Source organism: Drosophila navojoa, chromosome 5, assembly GCF_054131105.1.
Source record: "Drosophila navojoa isolate 15081-1374.11 chromosome 5, UAZ_NAV_1.0, whole genome shotgun sequence".
In the NCBI taxonomy this organism is placed as follows: domain Eukaryota; kingdom Metazoa; phylum Arthropoda; class Insecta; order Diptera; family Drosophilidae; genus Drosophila; species Drosophila navojoa.
The window spans coordinates 14,911,881-14,935,506 of record NC_142893.1 but is presented as its reverse complement, the minus strand read 5'-3'; the positions used below and the strand labels follow the sequence as shown (position 1 = coordinate 14,935,506).

At 36.7% G+C, this 23,626-nt stretch overlaps 4 protein-coding genes across 29 annotated transcripts in view; 1 reads left to right on the top strand and 3 right to left on the bottom strand.

The window, feature by feature from the left end:
* The window catches only part of LOC108652812 (par-1), a 34,004-nt gene extending 12,339 nt beyond the window's left edge, over positions 1-21,665 (bottom strand). For 18 of the 23 annotated variants that reach the window (XM_089261937.1, XM_089261940.1, XM_089261942.1 and 15 more), the window contains exons 1-10: positions 4,186-5,646; positions 3,801-4,016; positions 3,515-3,735; positions 2,857-3,138; positions 2,601-2,794; positions 1,353-1,465; positions 1,054-1,237; positions 861-975; positions 298-425; positions 59-221 (exon numbers count right to left, since the gene is read on the bottom strand). In XM_089261937.1, coding sequence (XP_089118063.1) covers positions 59-221; positions 298-425; positions 861-975; positions 1,054-1,237; positions 1,353-1,465; positions 2,601-2,794; positions 2,857-3,138; positions 3,515-3,735; positions 3,801-4,016; positions 4,186-5,646 — 3,077 coding nt within the window. Of the gene's footprint in view, positions 1-58; positions 222-297; positions 426-860; positions 976-1,053; positions 1,238-1,352; positions 1,466-2,600; positions 2,795-2,856; positions 3,139-3,514; positions 3,736-3,800; positions 4,017-4,185; positions 5,647-16,070; positions 17,087-20,965 lie in introns of those variants that run through there. The other 5 variants (XM_089261958.1, XM_089261959.1, XM_089261945.1 and 2 more) reach the window with 5 other exon arrangements.
* On the bottom strand, positions 5,628-13,705 carry LOC115563869 (uncharacterized). 2 transcript variants are annotated; one of them, XM_089261963.1, is made up of 2 exons: positions 11,318-13,705; positions 5,628-5,764 (listed from the first exon to the last, which is right to left on the bottom strand). In XM_089261963.1, exons 1-2 carry the CDS (start codon positions 12,317-12,319, stop codon positions 5,756-5,758), a joined length of 1,011 nt encoding a protein of 336 aa, XP_089118089.1. In that variant the 5' UTR covers positions 12,320-13,705; the 3' UTR covers positions 5,628-5,755. The 2 variants fall into 2 exon arrangements, with proteins under 2 accessions (XP_089118089.1, XP_089118088.1); XM_089261962.1 differs by lacking the exon at positions 5,628-5,764 and adding an exon at positions 9,362-9,478 and having other exon boundaries at positions 11,318-13,643.
* mei-W68 (meiotic W68) lies at positions 18,304-19,953 on the bottom strand. The gene is made up of 2 exons (XM_030389733.2): positions 19,149-19,953; positions 18,304-19,064 (listed from the first exon to the last, which is right to left on the bottom strand). Exons 1-2 carry the CDS (start codon positions 19,573-19,575, stop codon positions 18,436-18,438), a joined length of 1,056 nt encoding a protein of 351 aa, XP_030245593.2. The 5' UTR covers positions 19,576-19,953; the 3' UTR covers positions 18,304-18,435.
* A 402-nt stretch (positions 21,666-22,067) lies between the features above and the next one.
* Positions 22,068-23,390, top strand: RpL11 (ribosomal protein L11). 3 transcript variants are annotated; one of them, XM_030387528.2, is made up of 4 exons: positions 22,068-22,267; positions 22,439-22,570; positions 22,642-22,939; positions 23,184-23,390. In XM_030387528.2, exons 1-4 carry the CDS (start codon positions 22,262-22,264, stop codon positions 23,309-23,311), a joined length of 564 nt encoding a protein of 187 aa, XP_030243388.1. In that variant the 5' UTR covers positions 22,068-22,261; the 3' UTR covers positions 23,312-23,390. The 3 variants fall into 3 exon arrangements, with proteins under 3 accessions (XP_030243388.1, XP_089117759.1, XP_030243389.1); XM_089261633.1 differs by having other exon boundaries at positions 22,247-22,294; XM_030387529.2 differs by lacking the exon at positions 22,068-22,267 and adding an exon at positions 22,324-22,347.
* The last annotated feature ends 236 nt before the right edge of the window (positions 23,391-23,626 follow it).

Here is a 23,626-nt window from a genome sequence, read left to right as displayed (position 1 = left end):
ATCGAAAATAATCATTGGTGTGCCAACAATGAGTGGAAGTGTTACCACATTCACGTACTTTGTCTCTGCAGGAATAACATTGGTTTTCTCCGTCGATGAAGTCTTTTCATAGAGTGTGGTCGAACGTCGTGGTATGATGCCGCTCGTACCGCTAACTGTGCGATTGCCATTAGTGGGATCGTATTTCGCAGCTGTACGCGGCTTAGCTGGACTGTTCAGCGCTGTAATAAACAGAGATCAAATACATTAATGGATTGCCATTACAAGAGCGTGTGAGATAAGCAAACAGCCAGTTACATGTATCTGTTGTGGTTAGCATCTTCTGTGTGGCAGACGCTGGTCTCTGATTCTGTGCGGCCAGCCGTGCCGTATTCTCCTTAATGGTTGCTGAGTCTATAGTATTTTGACGCTTAAAATTGCTACCACTGTAAATAAAGATGATAAATTATTAAGTAAATATGAAATGTTTTACATAAACCGATATTTGCATTCACACTTTAACTATATTAATATTTACTTAGTTAGTCTGTGACTTAACAAGTTAGCACATGATTCAATACTTGACTATGCTAAGAATTTGTATCAATATATATTTAGATTTAGACTTGTCTAGCAAAAGACAACACGTCGTCAGACAGATGATATGACTAGACACTTTTATAAACATATTAACAACTTACATAGATTATTATTGTTTATCTAACTAGAATATAATTTGAACGCCCTATGTATAGTTAAAAGTTAAGTTTTATATTGATTTCCATAGATTATACTTTCGATTCATTATACTTATACTTATAGACGTGTACAAATGTCTGCAGACCTCTATAGATCTCTCTATAGATATAGTATATACTTACACTGATGCACGATCGGCGGCTGATCCAACAGCATTATAATTATTGCTTGGGTTGACAGGCGCCACGCCTATTGCAGCAGCCGTAACGGTTGTTGTGGCATTTGTGGGTCCAACACCTGAATTTGTGCGAATTTTAAAACAGAAATGTTATTCGTTATATATTCAGCGAATTGAAGCCCCATTATGGGACTTACGTAACGTTTCCGCACCGGACGAAGCTCGACGACTTGGCTTGGTACTCGAGGCCGATATACTTCTGTGTACACCACGATGTGTGGGACTTTGGACGATCGCATTGCCCGCATTGGCCCCAGCCTCGGTGCCCGAGATGTTGCGCAGCGAGAGCGATGATCCGGATCGTGACCCGTCACTTTCAGGCTAAACGTACAACAGCAGCCAGGCAGGAGGGCAAGCATAAAGCAAACGAAATATATATATGTATATCATTGCAGGGTATTTCACAATTCAAAACCACAACACGCCTCACACTTACATCAGTGCTCTTCCGACCCAGCAACAAATACGTGGCGAATACGTCATCGTAACGCACCTGAGCCAGTGACGCTTCGATTTCTTGTCGATTGTAGCCCATTGCGACTAGAGCTTCTATACGATTTGTCAAAAGAAAATGTTGGGCAAGGTATTTAATGATAATTATATTCTTCAATTATACATATAGGCAAATACGATTTAGCTTGATTCATACAAAAATTCAATCAATAGGTATACATTACATGCAAATTCATTACAATTACATAACATTTTAGCTTGAACAGTTCTCGCGAACTGTTCGAGTACAGCCAGAATTGTGTGCTCTATAGAAGCCTTTAGGTTTCGCAGAGTTACAGATTAAATTTCATTTTTCGTTTAGTATTTTTAATCACATTATAACAAAAGTTTACAACATTGCCATGCATTTATTTGAAATAACAACAAAATAGTATATATATAGAGAGATCTTTAACTTGATCATCATACATAGGTACATATTAATTATCATTGTATCGAATTTAAGGACGCAAACCGGAGATATATAATTCGAATAAATGATGATTGTTAAAAAAAAAATAATAACAAATATAGTATATATTTATAGAAAAATATTGAAGAATTTTCTGTTCATAAAGAGATATGATTCATTTTTTCTCCCGGCAGATCTTGATAATTTGAAGCAAACCAAAAAATAAAGAAATTGTAAGAGATAGAGAAACAAAGAGTATTTATTTATTTAATGATGATTGCCATTCCAAAATAACGTTTCTCCCACAAAGGGATTGCATACATTTTGGTGTGGCACTTTCCATTCGCCGATTAAAAAGATCATCATTAACATCAAGTCAAATGCACTGCGTCGGATCGATGCTGTTGCTGATGCCGATGCTGAGTGTTTAACTCCGGTTTGTGACCCCGCAGCTGTATCGAGAATTTTTAAGCAAATATGTACGTATTTATGTATATAGCAAACAACTAACAACAGCCAAGAAAAACAAAATCAGGATAATTGAAATTATAAAGTATACAAACGGGAAATACTCTGTATATATATATATGGAGATACAACAACAAAAAATTCAAAATATTCAAATTCAAATACTATTTGACATCACAACAGTACAATATATCTATATTTGTAGATATATCCAAGTACAACAATTGTAATAAAATACAAAAATAATCAACAGGCAAAACTTTTGACACACAATTCGTTAATAGTATTAGTAATGAATTTCGTATACAGTACCCGTCTTACCTATCCGCTTGGGATCGGCTAAATCTTGTTTTGGCTCTATGTATGGCTTGAGCTCATCGTCTTCAAACCCCATATTCATCCACTTGTCGCCCATGATTGTTTCAAGACTAGCACGTTTAGCAGGATTTAGTACTAGAAACTTGCGCAGCAAATTTTCGCAATCAGTTGACATATAGAATGGAATTCTAATAAACACAAAAATATATTAATATATATCTTTAGACCTAAAGGTGTATCGATACATTACCTATATTTGCCTCTGAGTACACGTTCGCGTAGCTCCCTCAAAGTGGAACCGTCGAAAGGCAGGGATCCGCTCACTAACGTATACAATATAACGCCCAACGACCAAACATCCACCTCAGGTCCATCATACTTTTTACCCTGGAAGAGCTCAGGCGCTGCATAGGGTGGGCTGCCGCAAAATGTATCCAACTTTGAGCCGGGCGTAAACTCGTTCGAAAATCCAAAATCTGCTATTTTTATATTCAACTCGCTGTCTAATAATAAGTTCTCAGCTTTTAAGTCCCTGTTAAGAAAAGTAAACAAATCGCACACATAAAATAGACGATAAAGTTTATAGATAAGATATAAATAGATATGTTTGACACAATTGATTTATTCCCAATGTTTGTTGCATGGAGAACGTGATTCATGAGTGCTTAAAACAGTTCATTTCCGAGTCATTCCGAGTTATCGTAACAAAGAGTCCCTAATGTTTGATAAGGTCTATGAGAAATTAATGCAAATTCGATGATATCATCATTTGTTTTATAGCACTTATATGACACGTTTAAGATCCAAAGGAAACATTGCTTTAATTTTCTATACAACTTTCGACTCATTCTGATTCAGATTCATTCTATTCTAGACATTCTATAGTAACATAATTATCGATTACACACCTGTGTATTATTCTCTTCTGATGACAGTATTGCACAGCCGATACAATTTGACGAAACTTAACACGCGCTTCCTTCTCTTTCATACGCCCATGTAGTACCAAATAGTCAAAGACCTCACCACCCGATGCGTACTCCATGATGAGATACAACGTCTTTTCCGTTTCGATAACTTGAAAGAGTTTCACTATGTTGGGGTGATCAAGCATTTTCATTATCCTAACCTGTATAATAGAAATATAATGGATTTTTTTAGTATAATGCTTATCTATATATAGATGATGCTTACCTCTCTAAAGAGTTTCTGAAGTGACCCAGGATTTAATTGGGTTTTGTCAATTATTTTTATTGCTACTTCCTTGCCAGTGGGCAGATGCTTTGCTAGTTTGACTTTGGCAAAGTTTCCCTTTCCGATCGTCTTGATGAGCTTATATTTTCCGATATGCTCTTCAGTGGCACGCCATCGCATCGGAGCACTGCTTCGCATCTGCAGATTCGGGGATCCCTGCAAAAAGAGACGAATCAAAAACACAAATTAGTTTCATATAAAGCTGTCAATTTAAGTGGATCTTTCAATGGAATGTTATGAGCTATAGTCGCCCGCCCCTGAGGTATTCAAAGGTAGTTGCAACAGGTTCGTAAATGTATTTGAACTGCACTTTAGATGGGTTTACCTGAGCAACACTGTTGCCGTATACATTGGTACGTGTGACAGCTGCATTGGTAGCTGACGTTCGTTGGTGTCCAGCCCCGGAGCTGGGGGCTCGCGGCTCGACGGGCGGCGGTCCAGCATCAGCGCGGCCAGAGCTGTACGGCGGTATGGGTGTTACAACGGGACGTTCCGAGCGACGTTTCGATACCGCTGCATGGACTGAAGAGGCAGCCGTTGTCGCATGACTGCCCGATGTCGCTGCACTTGCTCCATGACGATGCGATGATTTCTGTGCCAGCAGCGCCTCAAATTGACGCAAATTCTCTTCGCGCCGCTTGCTGGCCGAAATCGTGGTCGCTGTCAGCTTGGAGGAAGAGCCTCCGTCCACAACGCTCGAGCTGCTGCTGCCCCTGCTCGCCGAGGTTCTAACAGCTGGCGTCGGAGCCGGACGATCTTGACTGTTGGCCGGTCGCCAGGGCGGCTGTTGCAGCTGCTGCTGCTGCTTGTTGGCATCGTGATGCTGATGCTCCTTCTGTTTCAGATTGGCACGCATAGCCAGCACCGTGTCCGTGTTCTTCGTATCCGAAGCAGTGCGTGCGAGCTTGGCCTTCAGGCCGCCCGATCGACCACTCACCGTACCCGAGGAGTTCTTGGAATAGGCACCAATTGAATTGCGTCCATCGCTGCCACGCTGAAACTCTGTCATCATCTGCTCGTTGCTATCGTCCAGATTGTTCCGACGACCGCCCAGATACTGAAAGTCATTCTCGGACGACATATCGCTGATGCCGGGCCGCAACAAGTTCTCTGTCTCGCCGTACCGCTTGCTCTGCTTGCGTATGACCACGTCCATGGTGGACTGAGACTGATCCTGCTGCTCCTGCTGCTGCTCACTGAGCTGCTGCTGCTTGAAACTCTCCTCCACATTGAGTATGTGCTTCTCAATGGAGCCCAAAGCGAAAGCAACGCCCACATCATCCTCGTCGGACATTTGAACACGTGGCGCCACCTTTGGCCGGCTCTGGCTCTGCAGGTGTAGCGCTGGCATCGCTGAAACGGCAACGCGTGGCGGCGGCACTGCTATATCACCTGGCCTACGCAATTCGACGACGGCATCAAAGTCCACATGCTGTGCATCGCTGAGATCGATTTCCTTAGCAGTCATTGTTGAGCTGTTGGCAAACTCTTGCCTTCTCTGAGGCTGCTGCTGGGGCAAGTTATCGCTATCACTGCTATTGTTGTTATTGTTGTTGTTCTTATTTTCACTATTATTATTGGTGTTGTTGGTATTGTTGCTGCTGCTGGTGCTGCTGCTGCTGGTGGTGCTGCTTGTAGCCAGCCCTGGCTTGGGCGGCGCTGGTGCCAAACCTTTGCGTGCTGCATAAACGCGAACGCTCTTGCGGGACACATCTCCGCGATTAAGGTCCGGCGCCGTTGTCTCCATTGTGGATGACACTGCTTCCGGTTGTACAGCACGATCCATTTATATATTATTCTTTTTCTTATGGAATATAACTAATTTTTGCACTTTTTTTGCTTTGCACTTTGCACTGCTTTCAGTTAGCTTTTTCTTTTTTATCATAGAAGTTTAGTCACACTTTCTGCATTCATCGAAAAATAATTAAATGATATTTATTATATATTTATATCGATATTTTTGACAAATTCACTTCAACGTTTTTATTTTGATCAAAAATCGAGTTCATTTTATTAAATTGTATTCTTTTATTATTAACAATGCCAAAGAGAAAGCACTTTCAGTGCGGCGAAACTTTTTCGAACAGCGAATGTCGATTAAACACCTTTAAAACAACTCGGGCTACATCTAATCAATGCGCAATCAGTTAACCGATTTCCATTAGAGCCAGACACGATTACACATTTATAATATATAAATCTAAATATAGATATTGTATTCTGATTTATCAGCATTTATTAAATTATCATATTTTTTGTTTATAGTTATATAATTTACTCAATTAAAAACAAAAAATTAGTATTGCTCTTTGTTTTTCACTTAATTTCTAGTTAAGCGCTTTTTTTGGGAGCCGATCTAAAAACAATACACTTGCATTCTGCACATGACACATAGGCAGATGCATTCGTATGTGTAAGCTGTCTAATGTTCATGTGTATGTGTGTTTTAATATTTTTTGGTCTTGCAAGCTCTTCTTGCTTTCGCCGCAAAAGATTGAATGAACGGCACTTTGTTTGTTGGCGTTGTCTCTTTGCCATTGAGCATACTTATATTTAATTCAACAAGTCGCTGTTGCTGCGCATTAAAACCTCGAAAAGACACACACTCAGAGACTTACACTACTAATGCACGATTGTTTATATATGTATTTGTATATGTATATATAGTTACAAATATGTATGTACGTATGTACACATATGGCGAGTGCGAAAGCGAACGTAATATTTACGACAAAAGCCAACTCGTAGACAAGAGCTAATCTGAGTTTGGTGACACTGAAAGAAACTCACTTCTACGCAGCAGAGTGTGAGAAAGAGCGACAAATTGTGAGAGCGTAAAAGATGGAGAGTGAGAGCGTACACAGCAGTACACACACACGCGTACACAAACACTGATGCTCACATACACCTGTGCAAAAGTAACTGCTATCGCAACCAATGCATATAAGTTCATTTGTACTATGTATGCATGTACACATGCATGTGTATTTGGTATTTGCTAAAGACGTCTACATCGGCTTACGCTCACGTTCGCGCTCAGCAAGACGATTGTTGCACAAGTTCAGTAACGAGAAACTCCCTTTCCCTCTCTCTGTCCCACACACACTCTGCGTTCTGTGACCGCGTCACGTTTGGCTGCGCTCTCGTTTTGCTCTCTTTATTTATGATTCATTAGAAATTTTCGTTTTATTTTATGCACACATACAAATGTATGTAAATAGTTTAATCGCAGTAGTTAAATCTGTTTAAATTTAATAGTTACTGTTGCGAGCGCACTTTTTCGTTCAGTTCTTGCTCTGAGAGCGAAAAGCTTTAACGCAAACACACAGAGGCATCCACACACACAAACACAGACTCATCTCTCCTCCGTTCACATACACTGACACTGGAGCACAAGAACATAGTAAATAAGCCACTCTCAGACAATAAAAAAAATTTTCACTTATGGAAAAGCAAACATTTCGTTGGCTGTTTCATTAAAATTCGGAGATATTTCACTTTGTAATGCTCGTTTTTTCATTTTTATCGACGATCTTATCAATCGTACACGGTGTGCAATTGAAGAGGAACACAGTTAGTTGTCTGAATTTATATTACAAGTAGATAAGTATGCATATAATATATACTCTGCTCTGCTTTAGCTTTAGATTTCTTAAATAAGCACAGTTTGTAACTCTGACGTAAACGCCGTCAGCCAACAGTCAACTACAGTCAACAGGCAGTGACAGCTACAGCGACAGCTCAGCAGCTAACACAGCCAACAGCCACTTTAGCCACAGTAACAGCAGCAACTGGAGTACGAGTACTTCCAGTATCAATACCAGCAACAACACACGCCAAGCAACAGCAGAGTCAGAGACAGAAAAGTCGGCCTCAATACACATATACGTACACACACTCACGCACACACACACACCAGCAAATATTGCTTATTAGTGGGGTTCTCTCACTGGTATTAGTATATTCCGCGCGCACTCACGCAAACACTAATAAAAGAAATACTCAAAATGCACACACACACATGTACAGCTACAAATACACCCACAAACTCACACACATATACACCAGTTTTCAATTCCACCATATCTGTCTATTCTTGACTAAGAGCTCGTTTGGTGCGCTGATTTTTATACCCTGTACCATTCGAAGAGAGGGAGCGAAAATTGGTGCAAGCGGTAAACGGAGTGTCATCTCCGTCTCCGACCCAATTTTGGACAATTTAATAGCTACAGGCATTTAAAATTAGAATTGACACAAATCGATAATTATTGATTAGCAGTCGGGCTTTTAAGAATATAATAAAGAGTTAAAGTCAACATAGAGACTGTTTCTCGTACCCACGAAAGATAAAAATGAAAATAATTGGTTAGCAACCAGAAAAGTAATAAACATTTATTAATTTTACTAAATTTAATATGCAGTTGGCGAGCAGTGCCCGGGGTATCTTATAGTCGTCACATTAGATAAGAACTCTGGTATATGCATGGTTATATACTTATGTAAGTGTGAGGCTGGTGTAGATGCATGTAAACATGTGTGCGTGTATGAACAAACTGATATCACCTGAGCGTAACGCTGAGAAAAAAAAATGTTAGCTTACCTGACACAGAAACAGTGTCAGAGAAGTCTGTGTGCGAAATTTTGGTACTTTGACAGAATACTCTACACTCTAAACTTTTAATAAAGGCATTAATCAGAAAATATGTAAAAGTACCTTGAAAAAAACAAATCTTTGTACTTGCTAATTAGCAAATTTGATACCACTTAATAAACTTTTAGAAATAGATAGAATTATGGAATAAATGGTAATGAAAAGGATAGCTAGAGTGAGAGGAAAATAGAAAATTAGTGCTAGAGAGAAAGGGAGAGAACAAAGACAGAGGAAGAGAAAAAGAGAGAGAGAAAAACACAGACAGAGAAGGCAAAATTTACAGTAGGAGAGAGAAACAGAGGGAAAGATTCAAAGACAAAACTATATATATTCTTGATCATTATAATAGTAAAAGAAAAATCGGGCACTTTGATTGGCAAATTGATTGTGGAACTGATATACCTCTAGAAAACCATTGTTTCCCAGTAGACTTAAAATGCTTGACTTGGGAAAAATGGGAAGGCTAAGGTTGACTAGTCATGTAAAGATGCATATAGTACATTCGCTGTTCATCGAATGTGCAATGTACGAGTCCTCTGACCTTCTTATATAGTTAAGATAAAAAATTTCCTGTTTACTTAGCAGGATAAACAGGATAGATCAGAACATGTACCAAGAAAATATTTTATAAACTGCTCTCAACCTAAAACGTATAGAAATAATTCTTTCCGTAGCGTGTGTATTCCGATAAGACTTGATTGTCAAATAAAGGTTATTACTATAAAAAAAGATTGTCAACAATATCATCTCTAGATACATTGCTGATTATCTTTTCAAATCTTATCGCTCATATATGTACATATATATATACTAAATTTTCAAGTGAGCCCTATTTTTATGGCGAATGATCCGTATTAACGTATTCCTAATGAACAAAAATAATATTTATATGCATAAATTTTGTGATATATTGCTGGATATGGAGAGCAATCGAGTTTTTCATATTTTTTCTTTTTAATGGGATTATCTGAAATAAAGTAGAAACAATAATCAAAAGAAAAACACGGTTAATTTAGGGTTATAAATTAAACTTGTTATATAATGCCCATAACCGATGAGAATATCCAAAAATACTTTGGCATAGGGTATGCTGATGAGGCACATATTTCGACTGCTAAAAACAAATACAAGAGTTAAATAAAAATAAATAGTAAAACAATAACAACATCAAAAACAGATACGCGAGCGCCACAACACAAAATGATAAGTATTTTTTTTTTATCGAAATAAGAAAAAAAAAATAAATACTATTTTAATCGAATACTGAATACCCTTCCAGACTTTTACAAAAGACAAATGATAATTCACAAAAATATAAAATACACATAAAATACATTTGAAAGCAGTTCTGAGAAAACCTATTTTAGTAAAATATTGTTTTGTTTTTACTTTAAATTATCTATTTTTATCTATATATATATATATATATATATATATATATATATATACCCTATGTCAAATCTGAATATAAAAAAATCAATCCTCACTTTTAAATAACAAATTAACGCTTATCTTTATTACAGTGTGAAACACCTTTCATTAAAAATGGGTCAGCTTGAAAAGTTTTTATTTATTGCAACTAATAAATTCTGTCTATATTTCTTACGACTGGGTTCAATTCTATAATTAAATTTGTTATTCAAATGCAACAAAGTGAAAGTAAACAAAGCATCTAAATTTATAGTCTATATAAATATATAAATATATATTTATTTATTTAAAATACACAAATAAAATTAAATGCGAGACAAAGACCACAAGGAATATTTGCAAGCGATGTTTATTTTATTTAGATATTACCTGCTATGTTATAATAACATAATAATGATATATAAACTACTACAATGATCAACTATAATGATCTATTTTCTATAATCAAGAATATACTATCTAAAATCTATGATCTATGATCTATAGTCTGATGACATATAAGATCAATGATCTGTGATCTAGGATCAACACAAGGAAGTACTTAAGCTTGGATGATTGCTATATTTATATTTTTATAGTACACATTTTTTTTCTTCTGCAGAATTCATTAAAGTCAATAATAATTGTGAGACCTCTTTATTGCAGTACATTTGACCAGTCTACAGCAAGAGTCCAAACAAGTTCAGATTAGAAACTTATAACTGGTTATTGTTGCCAGTTTGTCTGTTCGCTTCAATATCTTCACATAAAATAAATTACAAGCGATTAGACATGTCATGAAGAAGTTTTACAACAATAATAAAACAAACAATAATTAAAAGATAAAACTATTTGTATGGATTAGAGCTCAGATCCACGTGCACAATTATTTACTCTAGCCTAGTCTAGAGGTAATATAAAAAACATATCCAACTATCTTGCAACAATACGAGTCTCCTTGATTAAAAATAAAATTATAGAGAATATACTTTAAATTAAGTTTGTAAGCAGGATGATCTTATAAAGCTGGAGATATTCTCAATGGAAAGTTTGTTCTTTGCTAGAGCAGTTTACCGCCCACAGCATAACATTTTCGATATCAACTCATTCATACGTGATATACATATATACATACATATATCCTTCCGAAAACTCAATTGTCAAAGATTTCAATAACCAGATGATCAAAGAGAAGTCCAATTTTTGGTACATTAGAAAAAAACATTTTGATATCCATAGTTGTTATAGAAGATTATAAATTTGATATTGGGCAATATACGAAAGGGGTTTGAAACATATTTGTACGGGCGCAAGGTATACAAATATGTATGCAAATAGAATTAGTATATATTCAAATACTTTCTAAAGCCCCCGCTACACGTTGTTCAGTACATACCCTTGACGTACGCGCCTTATCAGCAGCTATTGATGCGGTCTCCTTGTTTTTGGGTCGATCGGGCTTGCTAGTGGCCACGATCGGTAGACCCCCGTTCTCAATCATAGTAACTACGATTTTATTGTTCGGATTGTTGAGTCTGGCAGCTGTCGCTGAAGATGATGTTTTCAATTCTATCGCCCTCTGTCGCATCGCATTCGACAGACGTTGCTTGCGCTCAAGTCGAGCATCGTCCTTGTCCTTTTGTAGCTTGGCTATTGTAGCAGGTGTATGACTCTTTGATCTCTTCAGAAAGTTTAATAGCTGTCTTTTGACACTAGTGGCACCGCCCAAGCCATTATCATTGCTCTCAGTGCCCGAGATATCGTCCAGCTTGGAGGCACGACGGGATATCTGTTGAGCTTTTGGTACTTCCAGGCGACGGAATACGCCATCGGGCATGCGCACAAAACAGCCCTCAGACATTTTGTGAAACGAATCTGAGGGTAGCTTATGAAAATTACCATTGGGCGTACGATAATGGCAATAGTCCGTCTTATGGTATCCATCTCCCACAATGTAAAATTCATTGCGATTCTCGGTGCGCGGTGCGGATGCCGTTGCGACATCCTCCACTTTTGCACTGCACTCAATGGACAGCTGAAAGCTCTCTCTGCGCTCTCTCACAAGCAAATCCTCGGAGCCGGCGTTCGATGCTTGTGCTTGAGCTTGAGCTTGGCTCGTTGTCAGCTCGCTTATGGTGACCGGCCGACGTTGTGGATCGGTCATGCTCTTGCGCATAATACTGCCGTTGCGTAGCAAAGAATCGCGTAATATTGAAAGCTCTTCTTTTTGTAACGGTGAATAGTGTTTCGATGATGTTTTCGACTTGCGTGCCGATATCCGTCGGCTGGCAAACTGAGCTGAGGCAATGGCGTTCGCACTCGATTCATCCTTGTTGTTGTTATTATTGTGATTGTGGCTGCACGTCAGGCTTTGCCTATGACTTGATGTCTGACCCATGTTGCTGCCTGACTTTTATGCAATTGCCAAATTTTAGTTGGATTTTTTTGTTACTTATTTTAGACATTCAAGCGCGTCGCGAACTCTCCGTACACATCACAACGAATTGAATAAATTTAATTTGAACAATCATTTAATTCTCTGCCACATATGTATGTATGTATGCTGCAATACATGTACATATATGTATTTGTATTCGTATGTGTGCCAAAAGTCGGCAACAAATTCACAATCCAGCTGATGCTTTGTTATCCATCTTGCAGAGCAGCTTTTTTAAATTATTTTATTTTTAGGTCCAATGAATATTAAAGACAGTTTCAGTCAAGTCAGTTAATCTGAAGGTCTGACCTTAATTTGCATACACGATTTTAAGCAGATTTTAATTTGCGTCGTCACATTACATGTGTTTCCTATGCAGGCTATTTACTTAATTTTGTTTGCACTTTCTGTTAGGGGTCTCTCACATGAGGATGAGCTCTATCAAAAATTACACAGCGTTGTCTTATCTTTTGCCGAGTATCGCATTTCTAACACACACGCACTCATTCACACATACGCATGCATTTTATTTTAAACCTTTTATACATTATAATTTATGAATGTATGGAAAAAGAAAAAAAAAAGCTTTTAAGCTTAAAGAACGAATGTAAGGTCCACACACTCACGCACACACTCATAAATGCATTCCACACACTTATGGAGGTGGAACGCGTTAGTCGCGCTCGCGCACGCCCGAAATACAGAGATAAAATGAGACAACGACAACGAAGACCGAAATAGAAGCAGAGACGATGAAGCCCCACATTTGTGACAACACAAGTTTTAAAAAAGCTCGGCACGTTTTTGTTTTTTTTTTTTTCTCTCTTCTCTTCGTCTTCTTCTTAGTTTTTTCACTCTTATTTCGCTCATTTACTTAATCACTCTGATATTGTTGCTGCTGTTGCTATTCTTCTGGTTAGCTCGTTTGTATTGTATTAAAGCTTCACTTGCTGCTTGCGTCTCACTCACACACATGCACAGTCAAAGTTACGCACACACATATACATTGTCTGTGTACTGTGTGTGTAGGAATTTGTGATGATTTTCTTTATTTTTATCGGTTCTTTTTTTTTGTTTTACTGTTTGTATTGCAGCACACTATATTTCTTTTTGTTTGTATATACATACATACATATGTATATACTCATGTGCATATGTAAGCAGCGTATAATTAAATTAACTTATCATTCGCAATTGATTTGGCTTAGTCGGATGCGAGCTGAGAGCTTCTGCTTCTGATTCAGCTGCTGAGACTAGAGTACAATGACAATCAAGCCAAAACAAATACGTATTTAACACAAATTACTCAACAATGTACATATTTATATATGTATGCATGTATATGCATAGAGATGAGAATAACACACATACACATGTTGAGGCATACATTTATTAATTAATTAAATTTTAATTATTTAAAATTTTCATTTGGCAATTATAAATTCTGAGCCTAATAAATATTTGACTCTTATCAGCACAATCTTGCACTTGAATTAAACCAAATTTTATTGTTGAAGCATGGGCACTTTTTTTACTTTATGTTTTTCTTATTAGAATCTATGCAGCGCTTAGTGAAAGTAGCAATGACACTGAAGTAAAAATAATCGAATAAATGTGCATTGCTAACAACTATTGTTTGTCGATAACAACAGTACCGTTGGCGAGCGTTGAACAATAACAGCGACAACGGCGACAACGGCGAACGCGACGGTGACCACACGAATGAAGTGGAACTTAATACTAAAACAAGCTTTCGACCATTGGCTGGGTCGAGCGGCATTGTATATTGGATAAGTTCTAGCGCGCGCTTCGCTCAGGCAATTTTTTTTCTTGTTTAATTTTGCAGCTCGTACTGAACACTGTGGAACGGGCATAGTTTAATCTTGAAAGCAACAGAGCTAAGAATGACACACCCTATAATATTGTTTGATTCGTACATAGTGTGATGTACATATATGAATATACATGTATTCATGTATGTACATATTTACATACATGATCTTCGGCGTCATTCAAAACTGAGTATGATTCAAAACAAAAACAAAAATGCCAACATATACATTCATATGCGCGTATATATACACACACATTCACATGCATACGGATGTATGCAGACACTGCATGTACGCATTTATGTATGTATGAATGTGGTTATTCATGTGACGTACCTCACGCAAACAGTCGAAGATATACAGACACATTCACACGCAAGAAATACGTAAAGCTTTTTCGACGAGAGAGAGTCGGCGTGAGACAGAGAGCGAGAGAGCTTTGACTATCAAAAGAAAAATTAACTGACGTGCAGAGGCAAAGCAGTTTTCAACTATGTAAGTATGTAGCAAAAGATCCGAGCTGAAGGCTTTTATGATCCATCAATCAGCAAGAAACGAGTGAGAATGGAGAAAAGTAACGATAATTTTAAATTGGTATTCTTTTTGATTCTGCCATTCACACTCATTTTCAGCCGATTACACTTGCACTTGTATTTTTATATGATAGTTACTCGCGGCCGCCCACACACATCAAGAGACCATTTGAGAATTTACAAGTATATAAACATTGTCGCACTATAATATACGACTAGTTGATGCCCATTAAAAAATGAAGCTACATACTAGTTATTAATATATACAAAAATAATATCTTATACAAGTTTCATTCATAACAACTATGGAATGCTAATCTTACGAATTGTGCTAAAATGTTTTCAAAGAAAACTTATGATGGAAATATACACATGTGCAGACATACATGTGTAAGTATATGTTCCATATTGTTCATCCCAAATAAAGTCAATCTGTCCTATAACCAACATTTATATTCTTTAATTCATAAGCGAATATTGTTTCAGCTCTGATTATATGGATAGGCCACTGGGAGATACTTAAGATATACATATATGTTCTTATATAACATTGTCAGATTGCACATATGTATATATGTATATTATCTGTAAATAGCCACGTCTATAGCAGGTGTGTTGTTGGAAATTGTTCAAGAATGCTACTCTCATATTAAAACAAATCACTGAAATTTGAAGTGGGTGTCCGATTGGATCTTTCCAGTCTGACTTTATAGCTAATTTCAGATTGACGTACAAAAAGCATTGAAACTTTCTCATATATTCGCATATTGATAATTTTATATTCATTCAACTAACTCTATCTCATTAATCTAATCTTAAGTGCACGAGAAATTTACCGAGAGTTTCAGATTATTAAATGCCGTTAGCAGGGCTGTAAAAAGCTCTTCACCCACTTTAAGTGATGTTATCTGCATAAATATCTCATATTCTTATTATATATAAATAAATCTTAAATCTTCATTCTCTTCAGATTTGATCAATTTAATATATGTTTATATAAAAAAAAGCCCTCAGCCAACGATAAAAAAGTTCTTTAAAAATTATGAAAACACTTTAGTTTAGAACAGTTTGATGTGGAACGTTTGCAACACAATGATCATGTTTATACAATAGTTACAATAGAAAGAATACACATTATGAATACATATGTATATAGATATATGGATATATTTGGACAATCAGTAATCAAGGACATGGGACATTAGCGATTCTATATGCTATATAGTATACATATTTATATGTATGTATGACTGAGGTATGATCTTAACTTAACCGGGGGACGTAGTTACAGTGCCAGCATTGAGACATGATGATATAGACTGAAGTTTGATTAGATTTGCGACTCACCTTAGCTGATGATGTTCGCTGTTTGATGGCAGATGCATGCGCCGAGTGTGTGCTGAGAACATTCTTGTTGACGGAACTGGCGCCGACACCACCCACACCGCCCCCAACGCCGCCGACACCACCGCCCGGTGGATGATGATGATGGTGATTGATCGCTGATGATGATGCTGGTGGTGGACCACTGTTGACTGTGCTGGCATTATTGCTCGATAGTCGTCCACCGTCTGTGGCCATATTGTTGGCGACATGATGATGATGCTGATGGCTGTGCTGGTGGTGCGACGCGTGGTTTGTGTTTGCTGTCGTTGGTGGTGCGGCATTTGTTACTGTTGCCGCTGCCGCTGCTGCTGCTGCCACAGGTGTGCTTGTGGTTGTATTATTGCTGCTGCTGGCTGAATTCGAGGATGAGATTGGCAACATTGTCGTATTTCCAGCTGCTGTTGCTGACGCCGCTGCCGCCGCTGTGGTTGCTGCTGTTGTTGTTGCTGTTGATGTTGCTGTTGCGGCTGGTGTTGGTGGTTGTGGCAGTGAGACAATGTTGGCATTGGCTGAGTCATGCTGCTGCTGCTGCTGCTGCTGCTGCTGCTGCTGATCCTTTACAGAATGCGCCGAGCTACTGATTGTGTTTGTTGTGTACGTTGTTGTGCTAGCAGCGGCTGTCGTTGTGGCATTTGATGCCGTCGACGTCGACGTCGGCGTTGCAGCCGTCGCAGTCGCCGTCCCATTCGAGACATTCTCTGCGGGCAGGGCTTCAGGAACTGGTTGCAAAGTTGTTCGCATTGCTGTAGACATATTTTCTAGCCAAAACTCTTCTCTATATTATCTCTCTTTCTCTCTCTCTCTCTATCTCTATTTCTCTCTATTACTATTTGACGCAACAGAGGCCAACTAATCTCTATTCCTCCAGCGGACTGCTCCCAACTCCTTCGCCGCCTGTCAAAGTACTTGCCGTTCTGGTTTCCTTAAGATCTTAAATTTTCATTTACTTTCTAATAACTCCCGCAGCCGCTTTTCATCTGAAATGGACAAGAACAGAAATTAGTTTTATTTAAATAATAAATTTAAATTAAAAAAAAAAGTTTGCTTGCTATAAAACAACTATATATAATTAATTTATAGCAGAATCAAGAAGGGATATTTTTTTTTTCGATTTTTATATTGAATAATAAACAGTAGAAAAGTTTTCGCAAGACTTCCTATTATTAATAAAGAATAACAATTTGAAAATTCTATATTTTTTTTTTTTTTTTTTTTTTTATAGAAAATCTTAATTTATTTCATTCGAAACATACAAATCGTATATATTTCTTTCAATACCATCCCATAGGGCAACCAGAGAATTGACAATTTCCAAGACCTTCATATAAAGCAGCTTGGCTTATCTTTTCAATATATGTAAAATAAAAATATTTTTGTTTGCTTTATAATATTGTAAATAAAAATATTTATAATCAAAATATTCTTATCAAAGCAAAAACAAATTCAAATTAGGTCAAGCTTTTTGTTTTCCCAAAAATCATAGGGCGTGAATACGAGGTACAAAATATTTAAGAAAATAATCAATCTTTGAACACTTCTTATAGCAAAGTCTCCATCAATTTCATGGGATAAAAATATCAAAGTTCAGCGGCCTTTTTTACCCTACGGTCTAGTAGGTCACGCCAACTTTTGTCACAAAAATGAGAATTTCAAGTGGTAAAAAATGAAATTGTATAGAAAACGGGAGGACGGCGTTTCTGTGTTTGTATTTACTACTGTTCAATCGACAATAGAAGAAAAACCGAATGTCGTGGCATTAGGCTATTGAGTAAGGAGCGGCGCAGGTGCACTTGTCCGAAAACAACAATGTAACTAAATATAAATTAAGCTAAAAATATATTGGAAGCTATAAAACTGTAAGACATATTGATTTTTGTACGCTTTACGCACATACTAGTTGAATAAATCATGAAGGTTTATAATGTTTAATTATAGATATATAAATATTAAATTTATTTTTAAGTATTTACATTGTTCTGGCAATCAAACTAGAGAAATTTTCTTTAACAATACAGAAATTTATGAGGAATTGTAAAATCAATTTCTTACAAAAAGCGAGATCTAAATAATACAAAAAATTAGCATAAACTTGATCCAGAACTTAAACAATTTATAGGCAAATTCTTATTTATTTAATAAACAAAAATGTATAGCAAGGCGCAAAATTGTACAAAATGATATAAGAATATTTTACCAAAAAATATCTATTATAATTCCATATGCAAACAGAGCAATTTTATGTGATAATTCAAATAATCACAGCTTGACGTATGCCAAGACCTATTTACATTATATATTAATAGGTGATAATGTATTCATAACAATATCATATAAACAAATTTCTATTGATTTTAGTTGGTATATAGTAGGGACTTAGGAAATCAATAACACTCTCGATTTCAGCTTTCAGCTGGACTTGCTGCAACGTGCGTAGCTCCTGTCTGACACCCAAACTAAGATTACTGCGCGACAGAATATCAACAATCTTCTTATTGTCGTGCTGAGTGAGTGGAACCGAGCGCTTGGAAATGCTATCTATTTCGGATGGATGCAGGCCAATCCAACGGAGCGTTGGCGTGGCCAAACTCTGGGCCGAGAAACTCATGGCCTGCGAGCCGAGCTGGTAAACGAGCATTATTTCAATGCCAAACGGATCAGCATCCACTAAAATATATGCCGGTAAATTGCATTCGACGGTCAGTCGGTATACAATACGGCGTGTAGTGCAATCCGGATACCCCTTGCCCGTTAACAATATGAAACGTAAGCCAAACGTGCTCAAGGCATTACAAGCCAGCAAGCTCTCAAAAACCGACTCTTTTTCAACGATCAAAACCATTTCGGCTTTTGTCACGATTCGTTCCACATTTTCGAAATCCGTTGGCAATGTTATAGCTCCGCAATATAGATTGCAATCCAATACATCGCCGTTGCTCATGACCAGCTTAATGTCTCCTACAATTAAGAGAAATGCCCATTAGTTACATTTTTCGACAAAATACAAAACAGACGATATCAATATTTTGCAATACTTCACACCTGTAATTAGTCCCTTCGACGCTGACAAAATGCCCAAATTAACAGGTGCCGTGTTTAGCATGCGGCAAACATCCATTTTAGCGGCATCAATGTAGGACTGCGACCGAATCACCTGAGTGTCCCGGTAATATAGACCCCGTATCGTACAACTACCGCCGGTCAAATGCAATTGATGAATCTCCGCAAGGAGATAGACAATCAGGCAAAAGCGATGACGACTACGTTCGACACTGTAGACGACCTTACGACATTTGCCAACTATATCGTAATTATCTTTCGTATACCAATCTCGACAGTGTTTTGGTATTTCTATGGTTACTTTCTTACAGCCCATCAAACTCGTTATCAAGTCCAATACAATCTGCTCTACAGTAAGCAATATATCACTTTTATCTGAAGACATCTTCTGGTATAGAAGATATGGCATAGGAAGAGGATAATGAAAATATTAATGGACCAAGATTAGGAACAAACATTTCAATGACAATTTAAGTACATCTTTCATGACTAACAGTTAAATGATTCTTTGTTTAACTAACAATTAAATGAGCAATCGACAACCGTCATCAATGTGAGTAGTTTTATCTTATTATACAATTTAGAGCTGCAACAGCTCAAGACTTTGGCAGAAATTTAATTGATTTGAATGGAAATTTCTAAACTTATAAGCAATTCAATTTGGTGATTTCAATTTGTATGAAATTGTTGATACGCGTATTTCATCTGTCATGTCTATGAATTTATATATATTATATATCTGTTGATATAATAATGTATATGTTATATTTCGTAATTTATCATTTTAATTTTCGACATTTAGTAATTTACTTGTACTATTTTTGAGGTTTTATTTTTATATAATTATTATACATTCGTTTGTTATAATCATTAGTGTGTCATTTAATAATATTACTATATATCTGTTGATACGAGTTTTTCATTTGTTATATTTCGTATGTTGTTAATTATCAATCATTGTATGAAACCGTTTCGTTTAGCACCTAAGTGCGTGCTATAATATTTAAAATGTGTTTCTTTTTTATTCAAAATAAACATAACTCAAACAAAGAGTCTGAATATTAGTTGAAGCAGTAGATAAATTCACACACACACACACATACATACAAATATGTATGTACATATTAAGATATATACAAAATATTTGCGTCACACACCCTTTTATTATTTAGCTATTTTTCCTGCAACAAAACTAAATATATATATATAATTTTATATATACATACAGAACAAGAATGTTATATATATACTTATATAAATATATATAGGCAAAGTATATGTATATAAATATGTATAGTTTTTTTTATATTAAAATTGACTTAGGTCTGGGCAATTCTTTTGCCTATTTTTTTCCGTATATGAAAACTGTTCAATTTTAATACAAATACTTCCGAAAATGGAATAACTTATGTACATTTCAGTTAACACAGACGCACACATACGCACACAGTTACATTAAAACCGATGTACACACATTACTTTTGTCAATTTCTTTATTCAGGCTTTTTCATCTTTTTTTTTTTTTTTTGCTTTATATGCCCAGAAAATTGTACTCGTTATTACAAAGCACGCAGAGTTTATTTTCTTGTGCCACGGGGGCTGACAGGGCGTGGGGCTAAAGCGAAGGTAGACGACAGCGACAGCGGCAGCGAATGGAAGAAAAACTAGCGAAACACAGCGCAAACAACGAAATGGCAGCCCCCTAAAATATTGATTTGCTGCTCTTCTTCTTGCTCTTGCTCTGTGGTTCGCCCATAGCGTTTAGCCCAATATACGAGAGAATTCACCATGTTACTTACCAATAAAAATAATTCCTGAATAAACAATATTAGGTCATAGATTTGCAGTATATTGGCATGAGAGTTTTGAAAGTTAGACGCGTTCCATTGCCATATGCCTTATTTCATTCATATAACACACATTATTACTTAATTTTTTTTCTTTTTCTTTCGAATTTTCAAACGCAAAGTGGTAGTGGAAAAGAAAGACCGACTTTTACCGAGCAGCCAGTCGACGACACTACACAACGAAATGCAAATGCATACATACATACATATGTATGTATCTTTCTCACTCGCTCACTCTCACAGCAGCAATATATGTATTTCTCAATAAGATTTTTTCTTTTCGTTTCTTTTTTTGATAAAAACCGTTTTTCAAGTTATGGAACTAAATTATCGCGTTTTTTATAATCTAATTTGGCTCACAATGACTTTTTCGTCTAAATATACTGTTTGTATTTAAAAAGCTACATTGTCATAAAATCAATTCAGCGATAGAAGACAATCTAAGTAACTTGATATAGCGCTATATGAGTTAAGTCAGTTTTAGTTTTGTTATCGGACGTTGCAACAATTGAATAAGTTATATATTTGTTGCACTTAGCAGATTACTGTTATAATCTTTTCAACCACATACACTATGGCAAAGCAGCAGCATACGTCGTCCAAAAAAATCACATTAAAATCAGGCAGCCATATTGTAGAGTTGCTAAAAGTAGATCGATACATCGGTATTTTAATAACAAACTTAATCGATTACCTATAATTAAAATAATGATACCAATAAACAACAACAAAGCTACATGAAATTATCGATACAACTCTTCTAGTCGTTACAAAATTGGTGGTGTCTTATCGTTATAAACTTATCGTTATAAACATGTATAACAAATATTTAAGCGATTAACAGCCAGTGCCCGCACTCGTTAGAAATTTATATTCAATAAATTAATTGCTGAGATTAAATATTGTTAAATATAATGTAGCTAGTTAAAAAAAAATAGCTTACACTTAAATACTCAAGTGTTGATAGCGAAGTACGAATATCATTATAATTCAATAACGCAAAAAACATGGTAACTTTTTTTATTTAATAGTGGCGATTCTTGAAAATATATCCCATACTGAAGACCAGTTCCCTTACATGTGTTCAATTTAAGACATGTTAACATTATTTATGTATAACAATTTCTTTTGGGAATGCCGCTATTAATGGTTCGGCGACTATCGACTACAAATCGATAACACGTATCGCTGGCGTAGGCTGACACTGAACTGTAACACGCCTTTTTCCTTTCTTTCCTACATACCATAATGGCGGTAGGTTTTCTGAAATTCTTGTCAAGTGTAAATTATTCAACATCTACATTAATCGTTCAATATTATTGTAAACTATGAATGTAGACTTGAAGTTATTCGATTGGATGTGTTGATTGAAATATTATTTTGCGTTTAAATCATATATTGATAAATCAAAATAAACCTTTTCAGGCTGTTGCTAAGAAGGAACCTAAAATCAAGCGCGATCCCGCGAAAAACCCTATGCGCGATCTGCACATCAGGAAGCTGTGCCTCAACATCTGCGTAGGTGAATCCGGTGATAGGCTTACTCGTGCCGCCAAGGTAAGAATCCTAAAAACAAGAGTAAATATGCCGAACAAACAAAGCTAAAGGTCTCCCTATTTCATTGTTAGGTTTTGGAGCAGCTGACGGGACAACAGCCAGTGTTCTCGAAGGCCCGCTACACAGTGCGTTCTTTCGGTATTCGTCGTAATGAAAAGATCGCAGTGCATTGCACAGTGCGCGGCGCGAAGGCCGAGGAAATCTTGGAGCGTGGCCTGAAAGTGCGCGAGTACGAGTTGAGACGCGATAACTTCTCAGCCACTGGCAACTTTGGCTTTGGTATTCAAGAACATATTGATTTGGGCATCAAGTACGATCCCTCAATCGGTATCTATGGCTTGGACTTCTACGTTGTATTGGGACGTCCAGGTAAGAACTACATTCCAATCAGAATCCCAGTGGATGCTGCACATAATTAGGTGTCCATTTCCAATACGAAATGGATGCTCAGTAACTGTGCGCATATTAATGAAAGTGTGCTTAAATGGATTTGTTTTGATACAAACTCAAACGGTACAATTGCAACAAAATTATTTACTCCGCGCAACTATTGTGAATGATTTATCGAGTGATCTTAATTATTATTTATTTATATATTATTGTTTTGTTTTAGGCTATAACGTGGCTCACAGAAAGCGCAAAGCTGGCACCGTCGGTTTCCAACATCGTCTGACAAAAGAGGATGCCATGAAGTGGTTCCAGCAGAAGTATGATGGTATCATCCTGAATAGCAAGAAATAAACGCATTACGCGACGATGTTTTAAGATGAAGATGAATTCTGTAATAAACCCGTCATCGGAGAAATTTCTTAATTTTAAAGTCTTCGTTTGCGCGAGACAATATTTTATTTCTAATTGGTTTGAACTTGACTATAATAGATTGGAATATGAATTTAACTTTGGATTAGGCATGCGAAAGCTGTGATTGCAAATTATGTCTATTTCGAGGAACGAGTTTATGGAGCAAGCAAATAAGTATTAGCACTTCTATATATCTGGAAATTCATTTCCGTAAAGCTTTTGGTACTCCAATAACATGCATATATTGGATATTGT